Source organism: Gadus macrocephalus, chromosome 10 (assembly GCF_031168955.1).
Source record: "Gadus macrocephalus chromosome 10, ASM3116895v1".
Lineage (NCBI taxonomy): Eukaryota > Metazoa > Chordata > Actinopteri > Gadiformes > Gadidae > Gadus > Gadus macrocephalus.
In genome coordinates, this window is record NC_082391.1 from 14,261,183 (window position 1) to 14,286,531 (window position 25,349).

Consider the following 25,349-nt stretch of genomic DNA (forward strand, 5'->3'; position numbering starts at 1 on the left):
AAACTGTTTAACTAACATCTGTTGTCTTTGCAGTTTGCCATAAACTAGTAAACAGCAGAACAGATTGTGTGAGAGAAAAGAGTCAATGGTCAAATTAAATCACAGGCTCTAACCTTTCTCTCCTAATCATACAATTTAATAGCAGACTACAGTTATGACTGAATATCCTCCTTTGAATGGACACGGTAAATTGTAGGTGATCTATCCTCCAAGTCCTGATGTACCAAACAGGAATGGAAACAACAGAGGTGACCATTATGCAGGCAGTGGTTAGGGTTATATAAAAACCTTCTGCCAAGATGATTTAGCCTAAATGTTTAAAACATGGAATGACAACATTTACACAAGGATCTCAGCATGGGTTTAATGGCATAATTCAGAGTATTTCGCACAAGATTGACATGAACCTGTTTGTACCTATATGACACAAAATGCACCGTTTCAATAATTGTCTGGTTTTCTGTATATAATAATGTGATTACCATAGCATACAATATGATCACACTCTATAAGTACTAGATATTGTACCATTAAAAATGACAATGTACAAAAGCACGTATCTGTTGTTAAACAGAATACAGCGTCTTATTGTGCAATGAATTTAATATAAATCACTTAGGGGTTCACTTCAGGGGGTTAGCCAACTGATTTAAGAACATGAGGTTGTAAATACAGCTACCAGTCATTTCATTGCACAATAATTTCAATGTTTGGTATAACGTAAACACATGAGTAATTTTTGAAGTTAGATACATGAATTCATAACACAGAGCATATACCCAGTAGGAGATGAACGGTTCTGTGAGTTGCCTATTTGTTTTAGTACCATTGTTCAGAATTTATTTGGTTTCTACATCATCCCAACAATAATTTATAATGCCACTGGAAACTAATCAACACCATTGTGCTCATTTTAAACATCATAGTAGGCACAAAAAAAGGTAAATTTGGCAGTGAGTCAGATATATTAATGGCATTGCTTCCTTTGTTTACCGTTGTTATTATGTCGAGTCAATAGGATCATAATACGTAAACACTTGTAGTCGTAGGCTATTCCATAAGAACTATTGAACTTTTCAGAATACCTTTACTATTAAACTTTCCACAATACTTTTACTGTTAAGTCCTTTGGGTCTCTTGTATTCCAAATTAACTTCTTGTTGTGCTCCAATCAAATTCAAAAACTCACTGCATCTTAACTATCACACCGCACCAGACTTGTATGAAATGGAACGGGTCCCAAAATAAAGTTACAAAAGCACTTAAAAACCACATGCATGGCATGACTGTCATCACTTATTCATAAAAAAAGAAAACGCCTCCATATTTGTTGGCTGATGTATTTCAAAAAGGCAGACAGCTTCAACACTAAACCATCAGAGCCTACACACACGTAAACAACATCAAATATAGAGCAATCCCAAATCGATCACAGCGACACAACACCAATAACTATACCTTCCAATAACTTACACATATATATCATTTTGTTGATGCCTATGCTATTTACTGTTGAGCATTTTTCTATAAGTGCTATAATACAGGAGTGAGTCATACACACGATGGGGAAAAGGTTTCCTGTAGGATCTTCTGCGGACCTACACTATGAGTCCACGTTGTGGCTTGATGCAGCGTCCTGTAAAGTCCCATTTCCGGCAGGGTTTTACGCAGTCTTATATGGCCATGGCGCTCGTTATCATGCATGTTGACGTTGATTGGTTCAGCATGTGCTTATAGAGAACATATCGGGGGGGGGGGGGGGGGGGCTCAGGAAGGCCAACGATGGAGGGCTAGAAAACGGAGGGAGACCGATGTCACACAAGCAGGGCGGCTAGGAGCGATCAAGCTTGGGATTGGACAATCACGCAAGTATTTTTGTCATGTATTTACAAGACCCTCTGGGGGAGGGTGGGGGATAAGGTTTGAGGGCTGCAGGGTCCTCCATCCTCTCTCTCGCTCTCTCCGGTGGTCCGCTCGGCATAACCGGGGGGGCTTCACGTGGAACTGTTACTGCTGGTGGTGGACGCCTGCAGAGAAAGACGACACCAGAAGGGAAATGGTTATACTGCAGTATCTATTAATACATGCCTCTTGTAGCCGTGGCCTGCTGCTCCATGTGTATGTGGGAGATGGGGGAGGAACTGAGTGAGCGTGCGTGTGTGGTTGCTGAATGAGTGTGATTGGCTCTGCGATTCCTCTATGCGCAGCCCAAGGGTCACAAATCACAGCTGCCAATGGGCAACCCTGATTGAACTCGCAGAGGTGTTTTAAGAACACAGCATGCCATTACTGTCCAGCCACAATAAACACGCTGACTAGTCACAGACATACTTAAATACCTTGGTTGGAATTGTATCACATGCATTGGGTGTTTCATGCTTTGAGTGTTTTATTGCAGTGTATAGTTATTCACCTAATACAGCACTTTATACAAATCACAGCAGGCATGGTTTGTTAGAAAGGAAACTTGTGTGTCAGGGAGCTTTTATTTTAGCACAAGTTAGATTGAGTATCAAAGGAATAAGTCAGTAGGGCCCGAGAAAGGTTCAACCTACCTCCAGCTGCAGAGCCGATGTCCTTCACTTAGGATACTTTAGAAACAAAAAAAGAACAAAGCAATTTACTGGGCAGTTTATTTTAAGTCATAAAGGGGACTCTCTGATTGGTTAAATGGCAGGCTATATGGTGTATATTTTACTATGGACTACACATGACAGGTTTGGACTATAGCTTGTGGAGACTATTCTATGGAACAAGATCAAACTTAGTTAGTCTTATTCTCAATGGTTTATATTTTGGAAACCCTCTCCAGTACATGTCATGCTGGACCGGGAGTCCCCCGTGCGTTTAAACCAAACATAGGCTAGTTGAACTCCACACTAGCGACCTGCTATTATGTAGCAGGTTGGACTTTGCAAATCCTTCTGTAAAGGCAAGACAGTTAGTATCACGTTAGATAAAAGCATTTTTGCCAGAAAAAGAAAACAATGTTCTTCTATACTTACCCTCCTAACCACCTTTGATAGAAAAAAAAAAAGCAAAGTTAGAAGACAGGTGAGAAAATATGATGTTCTACCATTCACCTTGAAAGACCTTGACAATTTCCCAAGTACCCTGATTTATAAGAGGAAACAGCTAGCATCCTGTTAGTACACACACTGTTCCAGGCTGCAGGCCTGCCCTCTCCCTCACAGCTGAGCGATGGGGAGAGAGGGGGGGAGAGGGCCTCTGCAGTGTTCGCTGCAGTGTGCCAGAAGAGGAATTAGTTCCCAATAGCAAAGCACAATCCCTGCCTCTCCGCTCTATGGTCAGCAAAGACCGAGCAATGCTGTTTCATGTACCGTCACCGGTTTGCTTCAAGACAAGAACGTTTACCAACAATGTAGGTTTCAGATCGATTACAAAAAAGCAGACAAGATAATTATCCGCAGGTCATTCATTTGCTCTACAATTTCCGCATCATATGAAGTGAAATATAATAATTACTGGGAACAGGATAGAGGCCAAATGTATAAGCACCAAATAAGCACGTTTTCAGAGTGAAAACACGTTTTCTGTGTATACACCTGGCATACTGGAGGAGTAGAAAATAAGTCATAGGCATAAACTACACTGCAGGGATGGACTGGCTGAAAATAATAAGCTAGATAGCAAGAAAGTTATTGTTTAAACCAAACCACAAAATGCTGCCAATTACTAATTTTCCTTAATTATGAGGTTGCAAGGCCGCGTTGTTTTATTCAGATGCTTCAAAGCCATAAAAGAGAGAAGAACCACGGTAAACAACCATGAGGTAAATGGAAGGTATGAGTGATGGATAAAGATAATACCATCATTAAATCAAGTTACATAAACCCCCTCACATTGTTGTAACCTAGTAGCTCTCACCTCATAACTGTAGTAATATGATGTCGGAACTGAATTGCAAGGGATTTGGATTCAATCATATGAGTCTTATAAATCATGTTAGTCTAAGGGTTCAGACAAAGGACAGGCCTAGTCAAATGTCAAGCATTACTGTATTTACATTTGATCAGACACATTATAGCTCACATCACTTCAAATCTTATTTATATAGTGGTTCTCTTTAGGTGGGAGCAGAATAGAGAGTTAGTCTCTGTGAGGCCAGGGCTGACATAGGGCTGAACGTGTACACGACGCTACCCTGCACTCACATGACAGGCGAGTGAGAGAGCAGTAGAGGAAGAAAACCATCCGGCACATATTCTAGCCAAGCGGTCAAAGCTTAAATAGGCTGGAGCTTATTTTATAGGTGTATTACGACTTTATATTTCTGCACAAATCACACTGTTTGTGTGAGTTGTTACTGTTACTGACTGGAGATCAGTAACATCAAAATATGTTATGGTTCAAAGCGCTAGAATATGTTACAATTTCCCAAATCAACACACAAATCGTTTGCCGCGGTCCTCACCTGCAGCGTGGAGGGTGCTGAGCCGCTCGTCTCTGTGAGGCCAGTGCTCCGTGGTAAACTGGACACTATGTACCTGGAGCCCTTTGGCGCTGGCTGTCTAACCACCAGCTTCCCTTTCCTGGTCTCCGCTAGAAACATGCTGTACCAGTAGGCATCGTTGGACACCAGAGTGGAATCTGCAAAAGAGTTCCTCTCACTGACCACACTGTTCCTGCAGGGAGGAGCAGCTTTGCTGGACTTGGGTTTCTGACACTTGAGAACGATGGTGACCAATATGGTGATCAACAAGAGGAAGGACACCGAGCCCAGGCCGATGACCAGATACAGATTCAAGTCTGAAAAGATGTCGTACTCTAGGGGCACTTCGGTCATGTCCGAGTAGGCCTTCACCGCGGTCTCCACTGTGGACAGCTTGATGGTAATGGTAGCAGAGAGAGCAGGCTCTCCGTTGTCCTTGGCAACCACAACAAGCCGTTGGAGACGGGGATCTCTGTAACTGAACATTCTCATGGTCCGGATCTCTCCGTTGTACTGGTCCAGACTGAACAAGGTGGCGTCCGTCACCTGTAGAAACTGGTAGGTAATCCTTGAGTTCAACACAGAGTCGCCGTCGATAGCAATCACCTTGGAAACCAGAGAGCCTTTGTCGGTGGATCTGGGGATCTTCTCCTCCACCACTGAGCCGTGAGCGCGCCATGGGGACACGATGACTGGAGTGTTGTCATTCTGGTCCACAATAATGATGTGGACTGTCACATTACTGCTGAGTGGAGGAACACCAGAGTCTCTGGCCTCAATGTGGAAAAGAAACTCCTTCTCAATCTCATGGTCAAACGTCTTCAGAGCATAGAGTTTACCATTCTCTGGGTTAATGGAGAACAGCATGGACATGGAAGTGTTGGCTATCTCCCTCTCTATGATGAAGTACACTAGATACTGGTTTTCATGGAGGTCTGGGTCGTACGCAGTGAGAGAATCTAGCAAGGCTCCAGGAGCATTATTCTCCATCACACGTATAGTATAGAAAGACTGAGGGAACTGGGGGACATTATCATTAACATCCAATAGCTCTAAAGTCATGGTTTCATTATCAGATAATGGAGGAGAACCTCTGTCTGTTACTGTAAATGTGATGTCGTATTCTGGAACCTTCTCACGGTCTAAAGGTTCTGATATTAACAATTCAAAGTAGTTATCAGAGGATTCTCGAAGTTTAAATGGCATAGAAGCAGGAATCGTTAGGTTAACAAAGCCATTATCACCTGAATCCTTATCGCTCACACTTATAACTGCTATTACCATGTCTATTGGAGCATTTTCTTTAATTGGACTCTGAAAAGACTTTATAGAGATTTCTGGGTGATTATCATTCATATCTGTTACTAATATTGTCACTTTACACAGTCCAGACAATGGATTAGGACTTTTGTCTGTGGCAATTATCTCCATATCATATATTTTGAAGTCTTCATAGTTAATCATCTCCTTTACTCGAATCTCACCTGAATCTGGATTCAAACTGAACGTATTTTGCGTTTTCTCTGATGTATACAGACTATAAGAGTACATTATTTCTGCGTTGGAGCCTTCGTCTCGATCAGTGGCGTTCATCTTGAGTACTAAACTTCCAATCGGTGAGTTTTCCATCAGCTCAATTTGGTAGTTTTCCTTGTGAAATGACGGGGCGTTGTCGTTGACGTCCAGGACACGAACAACGATATTGGCCGTTCCAGAGCGCGCAGGGACACCGCCGTCCACCGCAGTGAGAACCAGACGATGGACGGCTTGGGCCTCCCGATCCAAAGTCTTTTTAAGAATCAAGTCCGCAAACTTGGACCCATCTCTCCCCGTTTGAATTTCAATCGCGAAATGTTCACTCGAGCTTAAGTGATAATCCTTAACGGAATTCGCCCCCACGTCAGGGTCCACTGCGTTATTCAAAGAAAACCGTTCACCAATCGGGCTGGATTCAGATATATCCAAATGCATGGTTTCCCTTCGAAAATGAGGGGCATTGTCGTTAATATCCAATATTTCTACCTCAATATTAAACATACGTATGGGGTCTTCTATCGCTGCATCCAATTTAAGAAAACACGATGATGTTCTCAATGGGCACAACAATTCCCTATCAATCTTTTCCAAAATGTAAAGCTCGCCCGTTTCCTTGTTGATATCGATATACTTTTTGTTGGCCGCCCCATCTATTCGCATTTTCCTCTTATAGAGCGATCTGACATCTAACCCCAAATCAGAAGCCAAACTGGCAACTACTGCGTGTTCCTCCATTTCCTCAGGAATGGAATAATGCGTAACAGCAGAGGCGATGTCTATTGTGGCAACCAGAAGCATAAACGTTGACACGTACCGTAACCAAAATGACAGAATCTCATGGCGCGTCATGGTAATCAGATAGTATGACTCTTCCAGTGGGAGACCGCTAATACCCAACCTGTCGCGACGTGAACACGTCGTCTTACCTTTAAGAACTCTCCTTAAATTACGAGCCGTCCAAATTAAACCAACCCACAGAATATCCCCCTACCTGCCCACAGGAAATGGTCACAACGATGATGACATCATCGATGCATACTTGAAAGCGAGCAACGTGACACGTGGGTCTTGCGTCTCGTGAGAGGGGAGAAGAATAATGTGTATTGACGGAGACCATGGCTATATAAACTCACGATATCACATAGCCTACATCCACTGCGATATGGGTTGTGTCTTCAAAATCTGTAAATACAACGATAAATGGACATATAGCTTGGCATCAAATCTCACTGTGTGTGTGTGTGTGTGTGTGTGTGTGTGTGTGTGTGTGTGTGTGTGTGTGTGTGTGTGTGTGTGTGTGTGTGTGTGTGTGTGTGTGTGTGTGTGTGTGTGTGTGTGTGTGTGTGTGTGTGTGTGGGGGGGATCTGGGTGTGTGTGTGTGTCTGTTCGTTTACATTGACATTATTGTTCAATCAACAGCCTCTGTGTTCTTCACTCTCTCATTCTTTTCTTTTTCTGCTGTTTTACATTATGGCAAATTTGCATCTTACCACTTCCTAATCCCACCTACTGATGGGGTGAGTAAGGATAGTTAGTTGGTTTCCTTTCCAAAGTAAACAAAGGAAAAGCTCACATCTGGAGAGGAGCAGCAGACAGCAGACAGCGGAGGTCACACAGGTTCTCCAGAGCCGTCCGGACCCTGACAGAACTCAGCACTAGGTAACAGCACACAATGCCAGTGTGGGGGGCGGGGTTATAAACCCTCAAAGAACATCATACCACGTCGTGACTTCTTCACTACACTGCACGTTGACTACAAATTACTTATTAAATGCTGATAAACATCTTCAATTGTAAACATTTGAAGATGAAAGTAAAAACAGATTCAATTAAATTACAGGTAAATGATTATCAGGCGTTATAACCAAAGTAGAGGAATGCTGTTGTTTTTTTTTAATGGAAGGCTTAGGGACCTGCGTGCGTTTTCAAAAATAACATGCTTACATAATAAATCCATTTTCAAGGTGAAACACTCAACCTTTGTTCCAGGCTCTGCTTGGGTCATGGGTCACTACCAGCGAGTGATTCTCCACATCACACCCTTCAGAAAGCAGCACTGAACTTATGGTTAAACTAACCTCGGCACTTCACAGCCCTCTACATGTCTCTCCCCTGGATCCCTGTAGCCACCTGTGACAAGCTAAAATCCATAGGGTTGGTAATATAATCTGCAACCAACCTCCAACCACTATTCAGTCACTACCTTCAGAGGATCACATAGGTGCAGGCCAGCACTTAACCTCCGTCACTTCAGGGGACCGATTCACAATGCAGACCTTTTTCTTAAAAAAAAACATCTTAACACCCATCTCTCCCTGGATCACCTCGTCCAATGTTCTTTATGATAGCGCTTGTGTAGAATTGAGAATCTATACGCAATACACTGACAACTACGGAACTGTCTACCTCAACAATCCACCTAACCTTGTGATCTGATTCCTATAGATAGTCTGCCCTTTTGTTTTTTTAGATACCGGGTTGTGAATACATGCTGTGTAGTTGATCTGATGATTGTCTGCTATGATAGTAATCAGCCTTGCAATTCCCTTTGGATGAAATATATTTGGAAAATGACTGCTAAAAAATATACATCGCTTTGGTCACGTTTTCTTACGGACAAGGCAAGTGTGTACACAGCAATCGAGGTAAGGAGTTACTAAATGTAGCAAAGACCACAGGGTGGAATCAAAGCTGCTTACATATAAACACACTACCTGGTTGATCCACCAAACCAACGTTCATCAGATGTTCTAAAGAACTGAGACTACATAAGAAATTAGGAGGAGTCTCACCTGCAGAGTGGAGAGTAAACAGATGAACTTCAAAGATTAAATGGATAGCATTAAATTATATAAGGAGCCAACGTATGCATTAGAATTCACCAGGTGAACACATGAATCGTTTGCCGCAGTCCTCACCTGCAGCGTGGAGGGTGCTGAGCCGCTCGTCTCTGTGAGGCCAGTGCTCCGTGGTAAACTGGACACTATGTACCTGGAGCCCTTTGGCGCTGGCTGTCTAACCACCAGCTTCCCTTTCCTGGTCTCCGCTAGAAACATGCTGTACCAGTAGGCATCGTTGGACACCAGAGTGGAATCTGCAAAAGAGTTCCTCTCACTGACCACACTGTTCCTGCAGGGAGGAGCAGCTTTGCTGGACTTGGGTTTCTGACACTTGAGAACGATGGTGACCAATATGGTGATCAACAAGAGGAAGGACACCGAGCCCAGGCCGATGACCAGATACAGATTTAAGTCTGAAAAGATGTCGTACTCTAGGGGCACTTCGGTCATGTCTGAGTAGGCCTTGACCGCGGTCTCCACTGTGGACAGCTTGATGGTAACGGTAGCAGAGAGAGCAGGCTCTCCGTTGTCCTTGGCAACCACAACAAGCCGTTGGAGACGGGGGTCTCTGTAACTGAACATTCTCATGGTCCGGATCTCTCCGTTGTACTGGTCCAGACTGAACAAGGTGGCGTCCGTCACCTGTAGAAACTGGTAGGTAATCCTTGAGTTCAACACAGAGTCGCCGTCGATAGCAATCACCTTGGAAACCAGAGAGCCTTTGTCGGTGGATCTGGGGATCTTCTCCTCCACCACTGAGCCGTGAGCGCGCCATGGGGACACGATGACTGGAGTGTTGTCATTCTGGTCCACAATAATGATGTGGACTGTCACATTACTGCTGAGTGGAGGAACACCAGAGTCTCTGGCCTCAATGTGGAAAATAAACTCCTTCTCAATCTCATGGTCAAACGTCTTCAGAGCATATAGTTTCCCATTCTCTGGGCTAATGGAGAACAGCATGGACATGGAGGTGTTTGCTATCTCCCTCTCTATGATGAAATACACTAGATACTGGTTTTCATGGAGGTCTGGGTCGTACGCAGTGAGAGAATCTAGCAAGGCTCCAGGAGCATTATTCTCCATCACACGAATAGTATAGAAAGACTGAGGGAACTGGGGGACATTATCATTAACATCCAGTAGCTCTAAAGTCATGGTTTCATTATCAGATAGTGGAGGAGAACCTCTGTCTGTAACTGTGAACGTGATGTCATATTCTGGAACCTTCTCTCGGTCTAAAGGTTCTGAAACAACAAGCTCAAAATAATTACCAGAAGATTCCCTTAATTTGAAAGGCATATTTTCAGGAATCCGGATGTCAACGACTCCATTATCCCCTGAGTCTTTATCACTAACGCTCACCACAGCTATGACAGTGTCTACTTCTATGTTTTCCTTGACGGGACTTTGAAAGGACTTGATTGAAATCCCAGGATGGTTGTCATTCATGTCCTCCACGACTACCGTTACTTTGCATTGCCCGGATAAGGCCGGCACACCTTTATCCGTTGCTATCACTTCCATGTCATAAAGCTTAAAATCCTCGTAGTTCAGTACTCCTTTCACTGTTATCTCTCCCGTGCGAGGGTTGACATTGAATGTGTTTTGGGTCATTTCTGAAGTATATAAACTATACATGTATTCTATTTCTGCATTAGATCCATCATCTAAGTCTGTTGCATTAGGTTTAAGCACGAGGCTTCCTATTGGAGAGTTTTCCATTATTTTAATTGTATAGTGCTCTTTGTCAAACTGTGGGGCGTTGTCATTAGTGTCTAACACCCGCACCGTAATGCTCGCTGTGCCGGTGCGCGACGGTGTCCCGCCATCTACAGCGGTGAGAATTAGATTATGAACGGCCTGCTGTTCACGGTCCAGAGCCTTTTGAAGAATTAGATCAGCAAACTTTGCACCATCTCTTCCCGTTTGAATTTCGATGTCGAAATGGTCACTAGTGCTCAAATGATATGTTTTCACGGAGTTAGAACCAACATCAGGATCAACTGCATTGTTGACAGAGAATCGTTCTCCGGCCTGAGTTGCCTCTGAAATGTCCAATTCATTAGCGTCTCTCCTAAAATGAGGGGTATTATCATTTATATCGATTATCTCTACTTCAATAAAGAATATACGTTTCGGATTTTCTACAATGGCTTCCAATCGTAAGAAACACGTTGAGGTTTTTGACGTGCAAAGATATTCCCGGTCAATCCTCTCGACAATATACAGGTCCCCGGTCTCTTTGTTCACGTCCAGATATTTCCTGTTCGCTACGATTTCGAGTCGAATCATCCGTTCCGAAAGCATCTTAACGTCAAGGCCCAGATCAGAAGCCAAATTAGCGACCACTGAACCTTCCTCCATTTCCTCGTCTATTGAATAATGAGTCACTGCATCTGCTGATTTCCATGAAGCAAATAAAATACAAATCAACACATACCGAGTCCAGCTCTGGATATAACATTTCGCCTCCATCGTTTTAGCAATCTGTTTATCTCCTGTAACCCTTGCACATTGGCCCATTGTAGCGATGTCCTCGTTTATACAACGTAAAACGTGCAAAATAATCCTCCAATCTACGCCAAAGATCTTGCACAAAACAACCACATTGTCCACATCCAAATTCTAGCACCGGGAACTGTTCACTTGCGCAGCTCGTCGCGTCCACTCTGAGGAAGTGTAGCGGTGGCTTTGACCTCATAAGACGTGTTCAAATGGTGAACAGCGGCTCTATATGCAAGGAACACGCATGTACATCCTCACAGATTCTACCCTGAATCTCTTTTTGGTGAATGTATTCAACAAAACGACACTTCATTTCGAAGACATAATATCTCATACATTCATTGAACTAAACTCAGGAATATACTGGTATATTCAGCATGTAATCTCTTGTTAATTTAATCGTTATGATATATTATATATTGTAAAATGTATGTAATTCAGGTATATTTTATTTAAAATTTAAAAATAATTAAGTTGCATTGTGAATGCACACGTCATGATAAAGCATGACCGCAATTCAGTGCAAATTAAATGAAGATAATGGTTGAAAGAGCTACTATTTCCCATCAATTCGTACAACAAAGTAAACGGAAATAATGAATATCAATAAATAATTGTTTGTTAAATAGTATAGCATATATTTAACAGTGCTGAGCCGTTTCCTTTAGTGCCACTTATTATGAATTACTAAAACTGAAGCGTTTTGCATTTTCCACCACGATGATGGATAAATACCATTCAATGAAATTCATCAATTTTAAAAACAAAATGTATGAAATGGTTTAAAGAGCCAGAACATATGCTAGAAATCCCCAGATGAACACATGAATCGTTTGCCGCGGTCCTCACCTGCAGCGTGGAGGGTGCTGAGCCGCTCGTCTCTGTGAGGCCAGTGCTCCGTGGTAAACTGGACACTATGTACCTGGAGCCCTTTGGCGCTGGCTGTCTAACCACCAGCTTCCCTTTCCTGGTCTCCGCTAGAAACATGCTGTACCAGTAGGCATCGTTGGACACCAGAGTGGAATCTGCAAAAGAGTTCCTCTCACTGACCACACTGTTCCTGCAGGGAGGAGCAGCTTTGCTGGACTTGGGTTTCTGACACTTGAGAACGATGGTGACCAATATGGTGATCAACAAGAGGAAGGACACCGAGCCCAGGCCGATGACCAGATACAGATTTAAGTCTGAAAAGATGTCGTACTCTAGGGGCACTTCGCTCATGTCTGAGTAGGCCTTGACCGCGGTCTCCACTGTGGACAGCTTGATGGTAACGGTAGCAGAGAGAGCGGGCTCTCCGTTGTCCTTGGCAACCACAACAAGCCGTTGGAGACGGGGATCTCTGTAACTGAACATTCTCATGGTCCGGATCTCTCCGTTGTACTGGTCCAGACTGAACAAGGTGGCGTCCGTCACCTGTAGAAACTGGTAGGTAATCCTTGAGTTCAACACAGAGTCGCCGTCGATAGCAATCACCTTGGAAACCAGAAAGCCTTTGTCAGTGGATCTGGGGATCTTCTCCTCCACCACTGAGCCGTGAGCGCGCCATGGGGACACTATGACTGGAGTGTTGTCATTCTGGTCCACAATAATGATGTGGACAGTCACATTACTGCTGAGTGGAGGAACACCAGAGTCTCTGGCCTCAATGTGGAAGAGAAACTCCTTCTCAATCTCATGGTCAAATGTTTTCAGAGCATAGAGTTTACCATTCTCTGGGCTAATGGAGAACAGCATGGACATGGAGGCGTTGGCTATCTCCCTCTCTATGATGAAGTACACTAGATACTGGTTTTCATGGAGGTCTGGGTCGTACGCAGTGAGAGAATCTAGCAAGGCTCCAGGAGCATTATTCTCCATCACACGTATGGTATAGAAAGACTGAGGGAACTGGGGGACATTATCATTAACATCCAGTAGCTCTAAGGTCATGGTTTCATTATCAGATAATGGAGGAGAACCTCTGTCTGTAACTGTGAATGTTATTTCATATTCAGGAGCCTTTTCTCTGTCTAGCGCTTCAGAGACAACTAACTCAAAGAAATTACCTGACGACTCCTTTAGTTTAAACGGTAAATTAGCTTGAATTGTAAGATCAACTTGACCATTATCACCAGAATCCTTATCACTTATACTAACAACTGCTATTACAGTGCCTAATTCAGCATTCTCCTTGATGGGACTCTGAAAGGATTTAATAGATATCTCTGGGTGATTGTCGTTCATGTCTTCTACTAACATTTTTATTTTGCACTGTCCTGATAGTGCGTTTGCCCCTTTATCCATAGCTATGATTTCCATGTCATAAATCCTGAAATCCTCATAGTTTAACATGCCTTTTACAGTGAGCTCTCCGTTAGATGGATTTATATTAAACATTTCTTGCGTTTTCTCTGAGGTGTACAGACTATACGAGTACGTTATGTCAGCGTTTGAACCCTCGTCTAAATCGGTTGCATTCAGTTGAACGACGAGGCTTCCAATCGGAGAGTTTTCCATGACTTTTATGTTATATTCCTCCTTGTGGAATGTAGGAGTGTTGTCGTTAATGTCCAGGACGTGAACAATCACGCTGGCAGTACCGGAGCGGGTCGGTGTACCGCCGTCAACCGCGCTGAGAACTAAATGATGAACGGCCTGCTTCTCTCGGTCCAAAGCCTTTTTTAAGATTAATTCTGCAAACTTTGACCCATCCCTACCAGTTTGTACCTCGATATTAAAATGTTCGCTTTCACTTAAATAGTACGTTTTGACTGAGTTCGTTCCAACATCGGGGTCTACTGCATTGCTCAAAGAGAATCTTTCCCCTGCTGTCGTCGACTCGGTTATGTCCAAACGTATTGAGTCTCGACGGAATTGAGGGGCATTGTCGTTTATATCCAAAATTTCCAATTCAATATTAAATATTCGTACGGGATTTTCAAGTATGATTTCTAGCTTTAAATAGCATGAAATAGACGATTTTGTGTTGCAAATATGTTCCCTGTCGATTTTCTCCACAATATACAGTTCGCCAGTCTCTTTGTTCATCTCCAAATATTTTTTGTTCGCCACAATATCCAGGCGCATCTTTCTTTCACTGAGCGTTTCCACATCCAGGTCCAAATCTGCGGCCAGATTGGCAACAACGGATCCTTCTTTCATTTCTTCAGGAATTGAATAATGCGATACGCCAGATGAAAAGTGTAAAAGAGCGATGAAAACAATGGAGCTCCTGACGTACCTTTTTCCTAGCCGTAGTGTATCTGAATCCATTGTGGGATAATCCATTTTTCCCGATACAATGCATATACTTTTTAATTTCCAAGGTCCCAGATCCAACGTTTGTTTTGCTATAGATATAAATTGTTGTATGAGGACGAATCAAAAACGCGTGCAGGGCAATATTTCGCCGAATACACCCTCCTTCTCCCAGACATCCAGGCTGACTGCACATAAACGACTTCTGACACCCGAGTGTTTAAACGAGAGAACAGCACCACACTACGGCTGAATTGCAAATCAAACACATGGCCAAGCAAATCCTGGTAACTATTTTTGCATAGATAACATGTGATTATCTGAAACACAGAATAACGTTGAGGCCCAGATCAGAAGCCAAATTAGTGACCACTACTTTCCTCCAATCCTTCGTCTATTGAATAGACGATGAGTCACTGCATCTATGGATTTCAATGAAGCAAATTAAATACAAATCAACACATACTGAGTCCAGGTCTTGATTTTCCATCGTTTTAAGAAACAGATTATCTCCTGTAACCTTTGCACATTGGCCCATAGTAGCGATGGCCACATTGATGCGTAGGCCTACATAACATAATTCTCCAAACTAAGCCAGAGATCTGACACAAAGCAACAGAACAGTCCACGTTCAAATTCTAGCACCGGGAGCTGTTCACTTGCGCACTCTGAGGTAGTGCAGTGGTGACTGTGACCTCATAATACGTTCAAAATTGTGAACACCGACTCCTTTCGCAAGGAACACGTAAGTAAATCCTCACAGATATTACTGTAAATTGTATTTGGATTACTATTTTCAACAAAACCTCACTTGATTTCAAAGTCACACTTTCCCAATGATTCATCCAACAAAGCAAAAGGAAATGATGATCATCAAAAAATAATGTTTAGTTAAAAAAAGAGTGCATATTTAACAGTACTGATTTGTTTACTATAAAGTCAGTTATTTTGAACAACTAAAAATTAAGTTATGTTTTGCATGATCAGATGTCACAATGATGGATAAAACTATTCAATGAAATCGATACATTTCCAACCGAAAAGGATCAAATAGTTTGCAGAGCTTGAATATATGTTAGAAATCCCCAGATGAACACATGAATCGTTAGACGCAGTCCTCACCTGCAGCGTGGAGGGTGCTGAGCCGCTCGTCTCTGTGAGGCCAGTGCTCCGTGGTAAACTGGACACTATGTACCTGGAGCCCTTTGGCGCTGGCTGTCTAACCACCAGCTTCCCTTTCCTGGTCTCCGCTAGAAACATGCTGTACCAGTAGGCATCGTTGGACACCAGAGTGGAATCTGCAAAAGAGTTCCTCTCACTGACCACACTGTTCCTGCAGGGAGGAGCAGCTTTGCTGGACTTGGGTTTCTGACACTTGAGAACGATGGTGACCAATATGGTGATCAACAAGAGGAAGGACACCGAGCCCAGGCCGATGACCAGATACAGATTCAAGTCTGAAAAGATGTCGTACTCCAGGGGCACTTCGGTCATGTCCGAGTAGGCCTTGACCGCGGTCTCCACTGTGGACAGCTTGATGGTAACGGTAGCAGAGAGAGCAGGCTCTCCGTTGTCCTTGGCAACCACAACAAGCCGTTGGAGACGGGGATCTCTGTAACTGAACATTCTCATGGTCCGGATCTCTCCGTTGTACTGGTCCAGACTGAACAAGGTGGCGTCCGTCACCTGTAGAAACTGGTAGGTAATCCTTGAGTTCAACACAGAGTCGCCGTCGATAGCAATCACCTTGGAAACCAGAGAGCCTTTGTCGGTGGATCTGGGGATCTTCTCCTCCACCACTGAGCCGTGAGCGCGCCATGGGGACACTATGACTGGAGTGTTGTCATTCTGGTCCACAATAATGATGTGGACAGTCACATTACTGCTGAGTGGAGGAACACCAGAGTCTCTGGCCTCAATGTGGAAAAGAAACTCCTTCTCAATCTCATGGTCAAACGTCTTCAGAGCATAGAGTTTACCATTCTCTGGGCTAATGGAGAACAGCATGGACATGGAGGTGTTGGCTATCTCCCTCTCTATGATGAAATACACTAGATACTGGTTTTCATGGAGATCTGGGTCGTAAGCAGTAAGAGTATCTAGCAAGGCTCCAGGAGCATTATTCTCCATCACACGAATAGTATAGAAAGACTGAGGGAACTGGGGGACATTATCATTAACATCCAGTAGCTCTAAAGTCATGGTTTCATTATCAGATAATGGAGGAGAACCGCGGTCTGTAACTGTAAATGTTATTTCGTATTCAGGAGCTTTTTCTCTGTCCAGTGATTCAGAGACAACTAACTCAAAGAAATTACCTGACGATTCCTTTAGTTTAAACGGTAAATTAGCTGGAATTGTAAGATCAATTTTACCATTATCACCAGAATCCTTATCACTGACACTAACAACTGCTATTACAGTGCCTAATTCAGCATTCTCCTTGATGGGACTCTGAAATGATTTAATAGATATCTCTGGGTGATTGTCGTTCATGTCTTCGACTAATATTCTTATTTTGCACTGTCCTGATAAGGCGTTTGCCCCTTTATCTATAGCTCTGATTTCCATGTCATAAATCCTGAAATCCTCATAGTTTAACATGCCTTTCACAGTGAGCTCTCCGTTTGATGGATTTAAATTAAACATTTCTTGGGTTTTCTCGGAGGTATAGAGACTATACGAGTACTTTATGTCAGCGTTTGATCCCTCGTCTAAGTCTGTTGCATTCAGTTGAAGGACGAGGCTTCCGATCGGAGAGTTTTCCATAACCTTAAGGTCATATTCCTCCTTGTCGAATGTAGGGGTGTTGTCGTTAATGTCCAGGACATGAACAATCACGCTGGCAGTGCCGGAGCGGGTCGGTGTTCCGCCGTCCACCGCGCTGAGAACTAAATGATGAACGGCGGTCTTCTCTCGGTCCAAAGTCTTTTTCAAGATTAAGTCAGCAGACTTTGACCCATCCCTCCCAGTTTGTACCTCTATATTAAAATGTTCACTTTCACTTAAATAATACGTTTTGACTGAGTTCGTTCCAACATCGGGGTCTACTGCATTACTCAGGGAAAATCTTTCCCCTGCTGACGTCGACTCAGCTATGTCCAAACGTATTGCGTCTCTTCGGAATTGTGGGGCATTGTCGTTTATATCCAAAATTTCCAATTCTATATTAAACATTCGTAACGGACTTTCAAGTATGACCTCTAGTTTAAGATAGCAAGGAGATGTTTTTGCTTGGCAGATGTGTTCCCGGTCGATTTTCTCCACAATATACAGCTCGCCCGTCTCTTTGTTCACGTCAAAATATTTTTTGTTCGCCACAATATCCAGGCGCATCTTTCTTTCATTGAGCGTTTCCACATCCAAGTCCAGATCTGCGGCCAGATTCGCAACAACGGATCCTTCTTTCAATTCTTCGGATATAGAATAATGAGTCGCTGCATTTGATAATTGCCAAAGAGCGAACATAAGTATAGATTTCCAGACAAACCTTTGTCCCATTGTTTTAAGCCAATGCGAATCCATTTCTTGAATCAAGGTATATTTCACTTAAAAGCAAAAACAATATACCCGTTTTACCGTTTATGTTCGTTGTTTGTTCGAATATAATGCATCTGCTGAAAAATGAGTCATCACAGTAGGCCTATGTCCAGTCTTTCTGCTAAACCTGCAAGCATTGCTGCGGTCGAAGGGGCTGACAATATGAAAATGAGACGATATGCTACTCGAGCCCTTGGACGAGACAACAGCGCCACATGTCGTACGACATCAGCCACTTCGCCCTCCATAAATACCTATCACTATAGTATGCAAATATTATGAATCAAATGTAAATCAAGGATTTCTCTTTTTTTTAATTATGTTGTGATAGCCATTCTTACACATTCCCCTACAAGGGATTCTTATGGGTGGAATTGAAAGAGACTTTGCAATTTAAGTTCTCACCTGCAAAGTGAAATTTTAAAAAGTGTATCGTAATTATCTATTAAAATTAATAAGAATAATACAATGAATTGTTTGATGCAGTCCTCATTAATATCCTCGTTGATACAACGTTATGCATAGGCCTACACCAAGGATCCTCCAATCTAAGCAATGGACCTTACACAAAACAAGAAAATAGTCCAAATCCCAATTCTAGCACCGTGAGCTGTTCACTTGCGCAGCTCGTGAGGTCCAGCCTGAGGATGTGCAGTGATGACTGTGACCTCATAAGACGTGTTCAAATGGTGAAAAGCGACTCTGTACGCAAAGAACATGCATGTACTTCCTCGAAGATAATACTGGAAAACGTATTTTGATCAATATCTTCAAAAAAAACTCACTTCATTTCAAAGTCACACTTTCCCAATCATTCATCCAAGAAAGCAAATGGAAAAAATGACTAGCAATAAATAATGGTTTGTTAAAAAAATAGTGCACATAATTGTAGTCTTTTTGTGCCACTTATTCTGAATGACTAAAAATGTAGTTACGTTTTGCATGTACACATGCCACAAAGATGGATAAAACAATTCAATGAAATCGATTAATTTCCAAACCAAAATGGATTAAATCTTAAACAGAGAAAGAAAAAAATTTAGCAATCACCAGATGAACACATGAATTGTTTGCCGCGGTCCTCACCTGCAGCGTGGAGGGTGCTGAGCCGCTCGTCTCTGTGAGGCCAGTGCTCCGTGGTAAACTGGACACTATGTACCTGGAGCCCTTTGGCGCTGGCTGTCTAACCACCAGCTTCCCTTTCCTGGTCTCCGCTAGAAACATGCTGTACCAGTAGGCATCGTTGGACACCAGAGTGGAATCTGCAAAAGAGTTCCTCTCACTGACCACACTGTTCCTGCAGGGAGGAGCAGCTTTGCTGGACTTGGGTTTCTGACACTTGAGAACGATGGTGACCAATATGGTGATCAACAAGAGGAAGGACACCGAGCCCAGGCCGATGACCAGATACAGATTCAAGTCTGAAAAGATGTCGTACTCCAGGGGCACTTCGGTCATGTCCGAGTAGGCCTTGACCGCGGTCTCCACTGTGGACAGCTTGATGGTAACGGTAGCAGAGAGAGCGGGCTCTCCGTTGTCCTTGGCAACCACAACAAGCCGTTGGAGACGGGGGTCTCTGTAACTGAACATTCTCATGGTCCGGATCTCTCCGTTGTACTGGTCCAGAGTGAACAAGGTGGCGTCCGTCACCTGTAGAAACTGGTAGGTAATCCTTGAGTTCAACACAGAGTCGCCGTCGATAGCAATCACCTTGGAAACCAGAGAGCCTTTGTCGGTGGATCTGGGGATCTTCTCCTCCACCACTGAGCCGTGAGCGCGCCATGGGGACACTATGACTGGAGTGTTGTCATTCTGGTCTACAATAATGATGTGGACAGTCACATTACTGCTGAGTGGAGGAACACCAGAGTCTCTGGCCTCAATGTGGAAAAGAAACTCCTTCTCAATCTCATGGTCAAACGTCTTCAGAGCATATAGTTTCCCATTCTCTGGGCTAATGGAGAACAGCATGGACATGGAGGTGTTTGCTATCTCCCTCTCTATGATGAAATACACTAGATACTGGTTTTCATGGAGGTCTGGGTCGTACGCAGTGAGAGAATCTAGCAAGGCTCCAGGAGCATTATTCTCCATCACACGAATAGTATAGAAAGACTGAGGGAACTGGGGGACATTATCATTAACATCCAGTAGCTCTAAAGTCATGGTTTCATTATCAGATAGTGGAGGAGAACCTCTGTCTGTAACTGTGAACGTGATGTCATATTCTGGAACCTTCTCTCGGTCTAAAGGTTCTGAAACAACAAGCTCAAAATAATTACCAGAAGATTCCCTTAATTTGAAAGGCATATTTTCAGGAATCCGGATGTCAACGACTCCATTATCCCCTGAGTCTTTATCACTAACGCTCACCACAGCTATGACAGTGTCTACTTCTATGTTTTCCTTGACGGGACTTTGAAAGGACTTGATTGAAATCCCAGGATGGTTGTCATTCATGTCCTCCACGACTACCGTTACTTTGCATTGCCCGGATAAGGCCGGCACACCTTTATCCGTTGCTATCACTTCCATGTCATAAAGCTTAAAATCCTCGTAGTTCAGTACTCCTTTCACTGTTATCTCTCCCGTGCGAGGGTTGACATTGAATGTGTTTTGGGTCATTTCTGAAGTATATAAACTATACATGTATTCTATTTCTGCATTAGATCCATCATCTAAGTCTGTTGCATTAGGTTTAAGCACGAGGCTTCCTATTGGAGAGTTTTCCATTATTTTAATTGTATAGTGCTCTTTGTCAAACTGTGGGGCGTTGTCATTAGTGTCTAACACCCGCACCGTAATGCTCGCTGTGCCGGTGCGCGACGGTGTCCCGCCATCTACAGCGGTGAGAATTAGATTATGAACGGCCTGCTGTTCACGGTCCAGAGCCTTTTGAAGAATTAGATCAGCAAACTTTGCACCATCTCTTCCCGTTTGAATTTCGATGTCGAAATGGTCACTAGTGCTCAAATGATATGTTTTCACGGAGTTAGAACCAACATCAGGATCAACTGCATTGTTGACAGAGAATCGTTCTCCGGCCTGAGTTGCCTCTGAAATGTCCAATTCATTAGCGTCTCTCCTAAAATGAGGGGTATTATCATTTATATCGATTATCTCTACTTCAATAAAGAATATACGTTTCGGATTTTCTACAATGGCTTCCAATCGTAAGAAACACGTTGAGGTTTTTGACGTGCAAAGATATTCCCGGTCAATCGTCTCGACAATATACAGGTCCCCGGTCTCTTTGTTCACGTCCAGATATTTCCTGTTCGCTACGATTTCGAGTCGAATCATCCGTTCCGAAAGCATCTTAACGTCAAGGCCCAGATCAGAAGCCAAATTAGCGACCACTGAACCTTCCTCCATTTCCTCGTCTATTGAATAATGAGTCACTGCATCTGCTGATTTCCATGAAGCAAATAAAATACAAATCAACACATACCGAGTCCAGCTCTGGATATAACATTTCGCCTCCATCGTTTTAGCAATCTGTTTATCTCCTGTAACCCTTGCACATTGGCCCATTGTAGCGATGTCCTCGTTTATACAACGTAAAACGTGCAAAATAATCCTCCAATCTACGCCAAAGATCTTGCACAAAACAACCACATTGTCCACATCCAAATTCTAGCACCGGGAACTGTTCACTTGCGCAGCTCGTCGCGTCCACTCTGAGGAAGTGTAGCGGTGGCTTTGACCTCATAAGACGTGTTCAAATGGTGAACAGCGGCTCTATATGCAAGGAACACGCATGTACATCCTCACAGATTCTACCCTGAATCTCTTTTTGGTGAATGTATTCAACAAAACGACACTTCATTTCGAAGACATAATATCTCATACATTCATTGAACTAAACTCAGGAATATACTGGTATATTCAGCATGTAATCTCTTGTTAATTTAATCGTTATGATATATTATATATTGTAAAATGTATGTAATTCAGGTATATTTTATTTAAAATTTAAAAATAATTAAGTTGCATTGTGAATGCACACGTCATGATAAAGCATGACCGCAATTCAGTGCAAATTAAATGAAGATAATGGTTGAAAGAGCTACTATTTCCCATCAATTCGTACAACAAAGTAAACGGAAATAATGAATATCAATAAATAATTGTTTGTTAAATAGTACAGCATATATTTAACAGTGCTGAGCCGTTTCCTTTAGTGCCACTTATTATGAATTACTAAAACTGAAGCGTTTTGCATTTCCACCACGATGATGGATAAATACCATTCAATGAAATTCATAAATTTTAAAAACAAAATGGATGAAATGGTTTAAAGAGCCAGAACATAAGCTAGAAATCACCAGATGAACACATGAATTGTTTGCCGCGGTCCTCACCTGCAGCGTGGAGGGTGCTGAGCCGCTCGTCTCTGTGAGGCCAGTGCTCCGTGGTAAACTGGACACTATGTACCTGGAGCCCTTTGGCGCTGGCTGTCTAACCACCAGCTTCCCTTTCCTGGTCTCCGCTAGAAACATGCTGTACCAGTAGGCATCGTTGGACACCAGAGTGGAATCTGCAAAAGAGTTCCTCTCACTGACCACACTGTTCCTGCAGGGAGGAGCAGCTTTGCTGGACTTGGGTTTCTGACACTTGAGAACGATGGTGACCAATATGGTGATCAACAAGAGGAAGGACACCGAGCCCAGGCCGATGACCAGATACAGATTTAAGTCTGAAAAGATGTCGTACTCCAGGGGCACTTCGCTCATGTCTGAGTAGGCCTTGACCGCGGTCTCCACTGTGGACAGCTTGATGGTAACGGTAGCAGAGAGAGCGGGCTCTCCGTTGTCCTTGGCAACCACAACAAGCCGTTGGAGACGGGGATCTCTGTAACTGAACATTCTCATGGTCCGGATCTCTCCGTTGTACTGGTCCAGACTGAACAAGGTGGCGTCCGTCACCTGTAGAAACTGGTAGGTAATCCTTGAGTTCAACACAGAGTCGCCGTCGATAGCAATCACCTTGGAAACCAGAGAGCCTTTGTCGGTGGATCTGGGGATCTTCTCCTCCACCACTGAGCCGTGAGCGCGCCATGGGGATACTATGACTGGAGTGTTGTCATTCTGGTCCACAATAATGATGTGGACAGTCACATTACTACTGAGTGGAGGAACACCAGAGTCTCTGGCCTCAATGTGGAAAAGAAACTCCTTCTCAATCTCATGGTCAAACGTCTTCAGAGCATAGAGTTTCCCATTCTCTGGGCTGATGGAGAACAGCATGGACATGGAGGTGTTGGCTATCTCCCTCTCTATGATGAAATACACTAGATACTGGTTTTCATGCAGATCTGGGTCGTAAGCAGTAAGAGTATCTAGTAAGGCTCCAGGAGCATTATTCTCCATCACACGAATAGTATAGAAAGACTGAGGAAACTGGGGGACATTATCATTTACATCCAGTAGCTCTAAGGTCATGGTTTCATTATCAGATAATGGAGGTGAACCTCTGTCTCGAACTGTAAATGTTATTTCATATTCAGGAGCTTTTTCTCTGTCTAGTGAATCAAAGACAACTAGCTCAAAGAGATTGCCTGATGATTCTTTCAGTCTAAATGGTAAATTAGCTGGAATTGAAAGATCAATTTGACCATTATCACCAGAATCCTTATCACTAATACTTACAATTGCTATTACAGTGCCTAATTCAGCATTCTCCTTGATGGGACTCTGAAAGGATTTAATAGATATTTCTGGGTGATTGTCGTTCATGTCGTCTACTAAAATTCTTATTTTGCACTGTCCTGATAAAGCGTTTGCCCCTTTATCCATGGCTATGATTTCCATATCATAAATCCTGAAATCCTCATAGTTTAACATGCCTTTTACAGTAAGCTCTCCGTTTGATGGATTTATATTAAACATTTCTTGCGTTTTCTCTGAGGTGTAGAGACTATACGAGTACTTTATGTCAGCGTTTGATCCCTCGTCCAAGTCTGTTGCATTCAGTTGAACGACCAGGCTTCCAATCGGAGAGTTTTCCATGACCTTAATGTTATATTCCTCCTTGTCGAAGGTAGGAGTGTTGTCGTTAATGTCCAGGACATGAACAATCACGCTGGCAGTACCGGAGCGGGTCGGTGTACCGCCGTCAACCGCGCTGAGAACTAAATGATGAACGGCCTGCTTCTCTCGGTCCAAAGCCTTGTTCAAGATTAATTCAGCAAACTTTGACCCATCCCTCCCAGTTTGTACTTCGATATTAAAATGTTCACTCTCACTTAAATAGTACGTTTTGACTGTATTCGTTCCAATATCGGGGTCTACTGCATTACTAAGGGAAAACCGTTCCCCTGCTGACGTTGACTCTGCTACGTCTAAATGTATTGCGTCCCGTCGGAATTGAGGGGCATTGTCGTTTATATCCAAAATTTCCAATTCTATGTTAAACATTCGTAAGGGATTCTCAAGTATAACCTCTAGTTTTAGATAGCACAGAATAGATGTTTTGGTTGGGCAGATGTGTTCCCGGTCGATTTTCTCCAAAATATACAGCTCGCCAGTCTCTTTGTTCACGTCAAAATATTTTTTGTTCGCCACAATATCCAGGCGCATCTTCCTTTCACTGAGCGTTTCCACATCCAATTCCAGATCTGCGGCCAAATTAGCAACAACGGATCCTTCTTTTAATTCTTCGGACATAGAATAATGAGTCACTGCATGTGATAATTGCCAAAGAGCGAACAAAAGTATAGGGTTCGAGACATACCTTTGTCTCAATGTTATAGGCCTATGCGAATCCATTTCTTGAATCGAGGTTTAGGCCTATAGCCTATTACTTCAAGACAAAAAGAAAATCCCTGTTTAACAGTTTGTGTTCGTTGTTTGTCCAAATAGGCCTACAATGTATCTGCTGAAAAAGGAGTAATCACAATATGTCCCGTCTTTCTGCCAAACCTGCAAGCATCGCTTCGGTCGATGGGGCTGACAATTTCAAAATGCAAGGCCAGGCTACTCGAGCCTTTGAACGAGACAATAGCGCCACATGGCGTAGGCCCTGGCCTACGACATCAGCCACTCCGCCCTCAATAAATAACAATCAATGTAGTCTAACAATATTATGAATTAAATATAAATCAAGGTATTTTATTTTTTCAATTAAAATAGATTAATATGAGTGGAATTGAAAGAGTCTTTGCAATTTAATTTCTTACCTGCTGAGTACAATAAAAATATATATATTTTCCTATTACAATTCATCAGAATAAT

General features: G+C 43.0%; 5 protein-coding genes across 6 annotated transcripts; all 5 read right to left on the reverse strand.

Moving 5' to 3' along the window:
- Nucleotides 1-350: 350 nt before the first annotated feature.
- LOC132465833 (protocadherin alpha-C2-like) lies at nucleotides 351-14,980 on the reverse strand. 2 transcript variants are annotated; one of them, XR_009527695.1, is made up of 3 exons: nucleotides 11,273-14,980; nucleotides 2,556-2,591; nucleotides 351-2,027 (listed from the first exon to the last, which is right to left on the reverse strand). XR_009527695.1 is itself a non-coding variant. In XM_060062671.1 (3 exons), exons 1-2 carry the CDS (start codon nucleotides 6,836-6,838, stop codon nucleotides 2,580-2,582), a joined length of 2,415 nt encoding a protein of 804 aa, XP_059918654.1. In that variant the 5' UTR covers nucleotides 6,839-7,178; the 3' UTR covers nucleotides 351-2,027; nucleotides 2,556-2,579. The 2 variants fall into 2 exon arrangements, 1 of the variants encoding a protein (XP_059918654.1); XM_060062671.1 differs by lacking the exon at nucleotides 11,273-14,980 and adding an exon at nucleotides 4,436-7,178.
- On the reverse strand, nucleotides 7,860-11,355 carry LOC132465831 (protocadherin alpha-C2-like). The gene has a single exon (XM_060062668.1). The coding sequence runs from the start codon at nucleotides 11,353-11,355 to the stop codon at nucleotides 8,818-8,820; it is 2,538 nt and encodes an 845-aa protein (XP_059918651.1). The 3' UTR covers nucleotides 7,860-8,817.
- A 602-nt stretch (nucleotides 14,981-15,582) lies between the features above and the next one.
- On the reverse strand, nucleotides 15,583-18,298 carry LOC132466524 (protocadherin alpha-C2-like). Its single transcript, XM_060063776.1, has one exon. The coding sequence runs from the start codon at nucleotides 18,097-18,099 to the stop codon at nucleotides 15,583-15,585; it is 2,517 nt and encodes an 838-aa protein (XP_059919759.1). The 5' UTR covers nucleotides 18,100-18,298.
- An 818-nt stretch (nucleotides 18,299-19,116) lies between these two features.
- On the reverse strand, nucleotides 19,117-21,831 carry LOC132465827 (protocadherin alpha-C2-like). Its single transcript, XM_060062664.1, has one exon. The coding sequence runs from the start codon at nucleotides 21,646-21,648 to the stop codon at nucleotides 19,132-19,134; it is 2,517 nt and encodes an 838-aa protein (XP_059918647.1). The 5' UTR covers nucleotides 21,649-21,831; the 3' UTR covers nucleotides 19,117-19,131.
- Nucleotides 21,832-22,047: 216 nt separating this feature from the next.
- LOC132465828 (protocadherin alpha-C2-like) lies at nucleotides 22,048-25,084 on the reverse strand. The gene has a single exon (XM_060062665.1). The coding sequence runs from the start codon at nucleotides 24,882-24,884 to the stop codon at nucleotides 22,368-22,370; it is 2,517 nt and encodes an 838-aa protein (XP_059918648.1). The 5' UTR covers nucleotides 24,885-25,084; the 3' UTR covers nucleotides 22,048-22,367.
- Nucleotides 25,085-25,349: the final 265 nt, after the last annotated feature.

What these genes read in the sequence shown, in the direction of transcription:
- LOC132465828 (XM_060062665.1), bottom strand. Translation starts at nt 24,884, where the DNA reads ATGGATTCGCATAGGCCTATAACATTGAGACAAAGGTATGTCTCGAAC.
- LOC132465827 (XM_060062664.1), bottom strand. Translation starts at nt 21,648, where the DNA reads ATGGGCCAATGTGCAAGGGTTACAGGAGATAAACAGATTGCTAAAACG.
- LOC132466524 (XM_060063776.1), bottom strand. Translation starts at nt 18,099, where the DNA reads ATGGATTCGCATTGGCTTAAAACAATGGGACAAAGGTTTGTCTGGAAA.
- LOC132465831 (XM_060062668.1), bottom strand. Translation starts at nt 11,355, where the DNA reads ATGGGCCAATGTGCAAGGGTTACAGGAGATAAACAGATTGCTAAAACG.
- LOC132465833 (XM_060062671.1), bottom strand. Translation starts at nt 6,838, where the DNA reads ATGACGCGCCATGAGATTCTGTCATTTTGGTTACGGTACGTGTCAACG.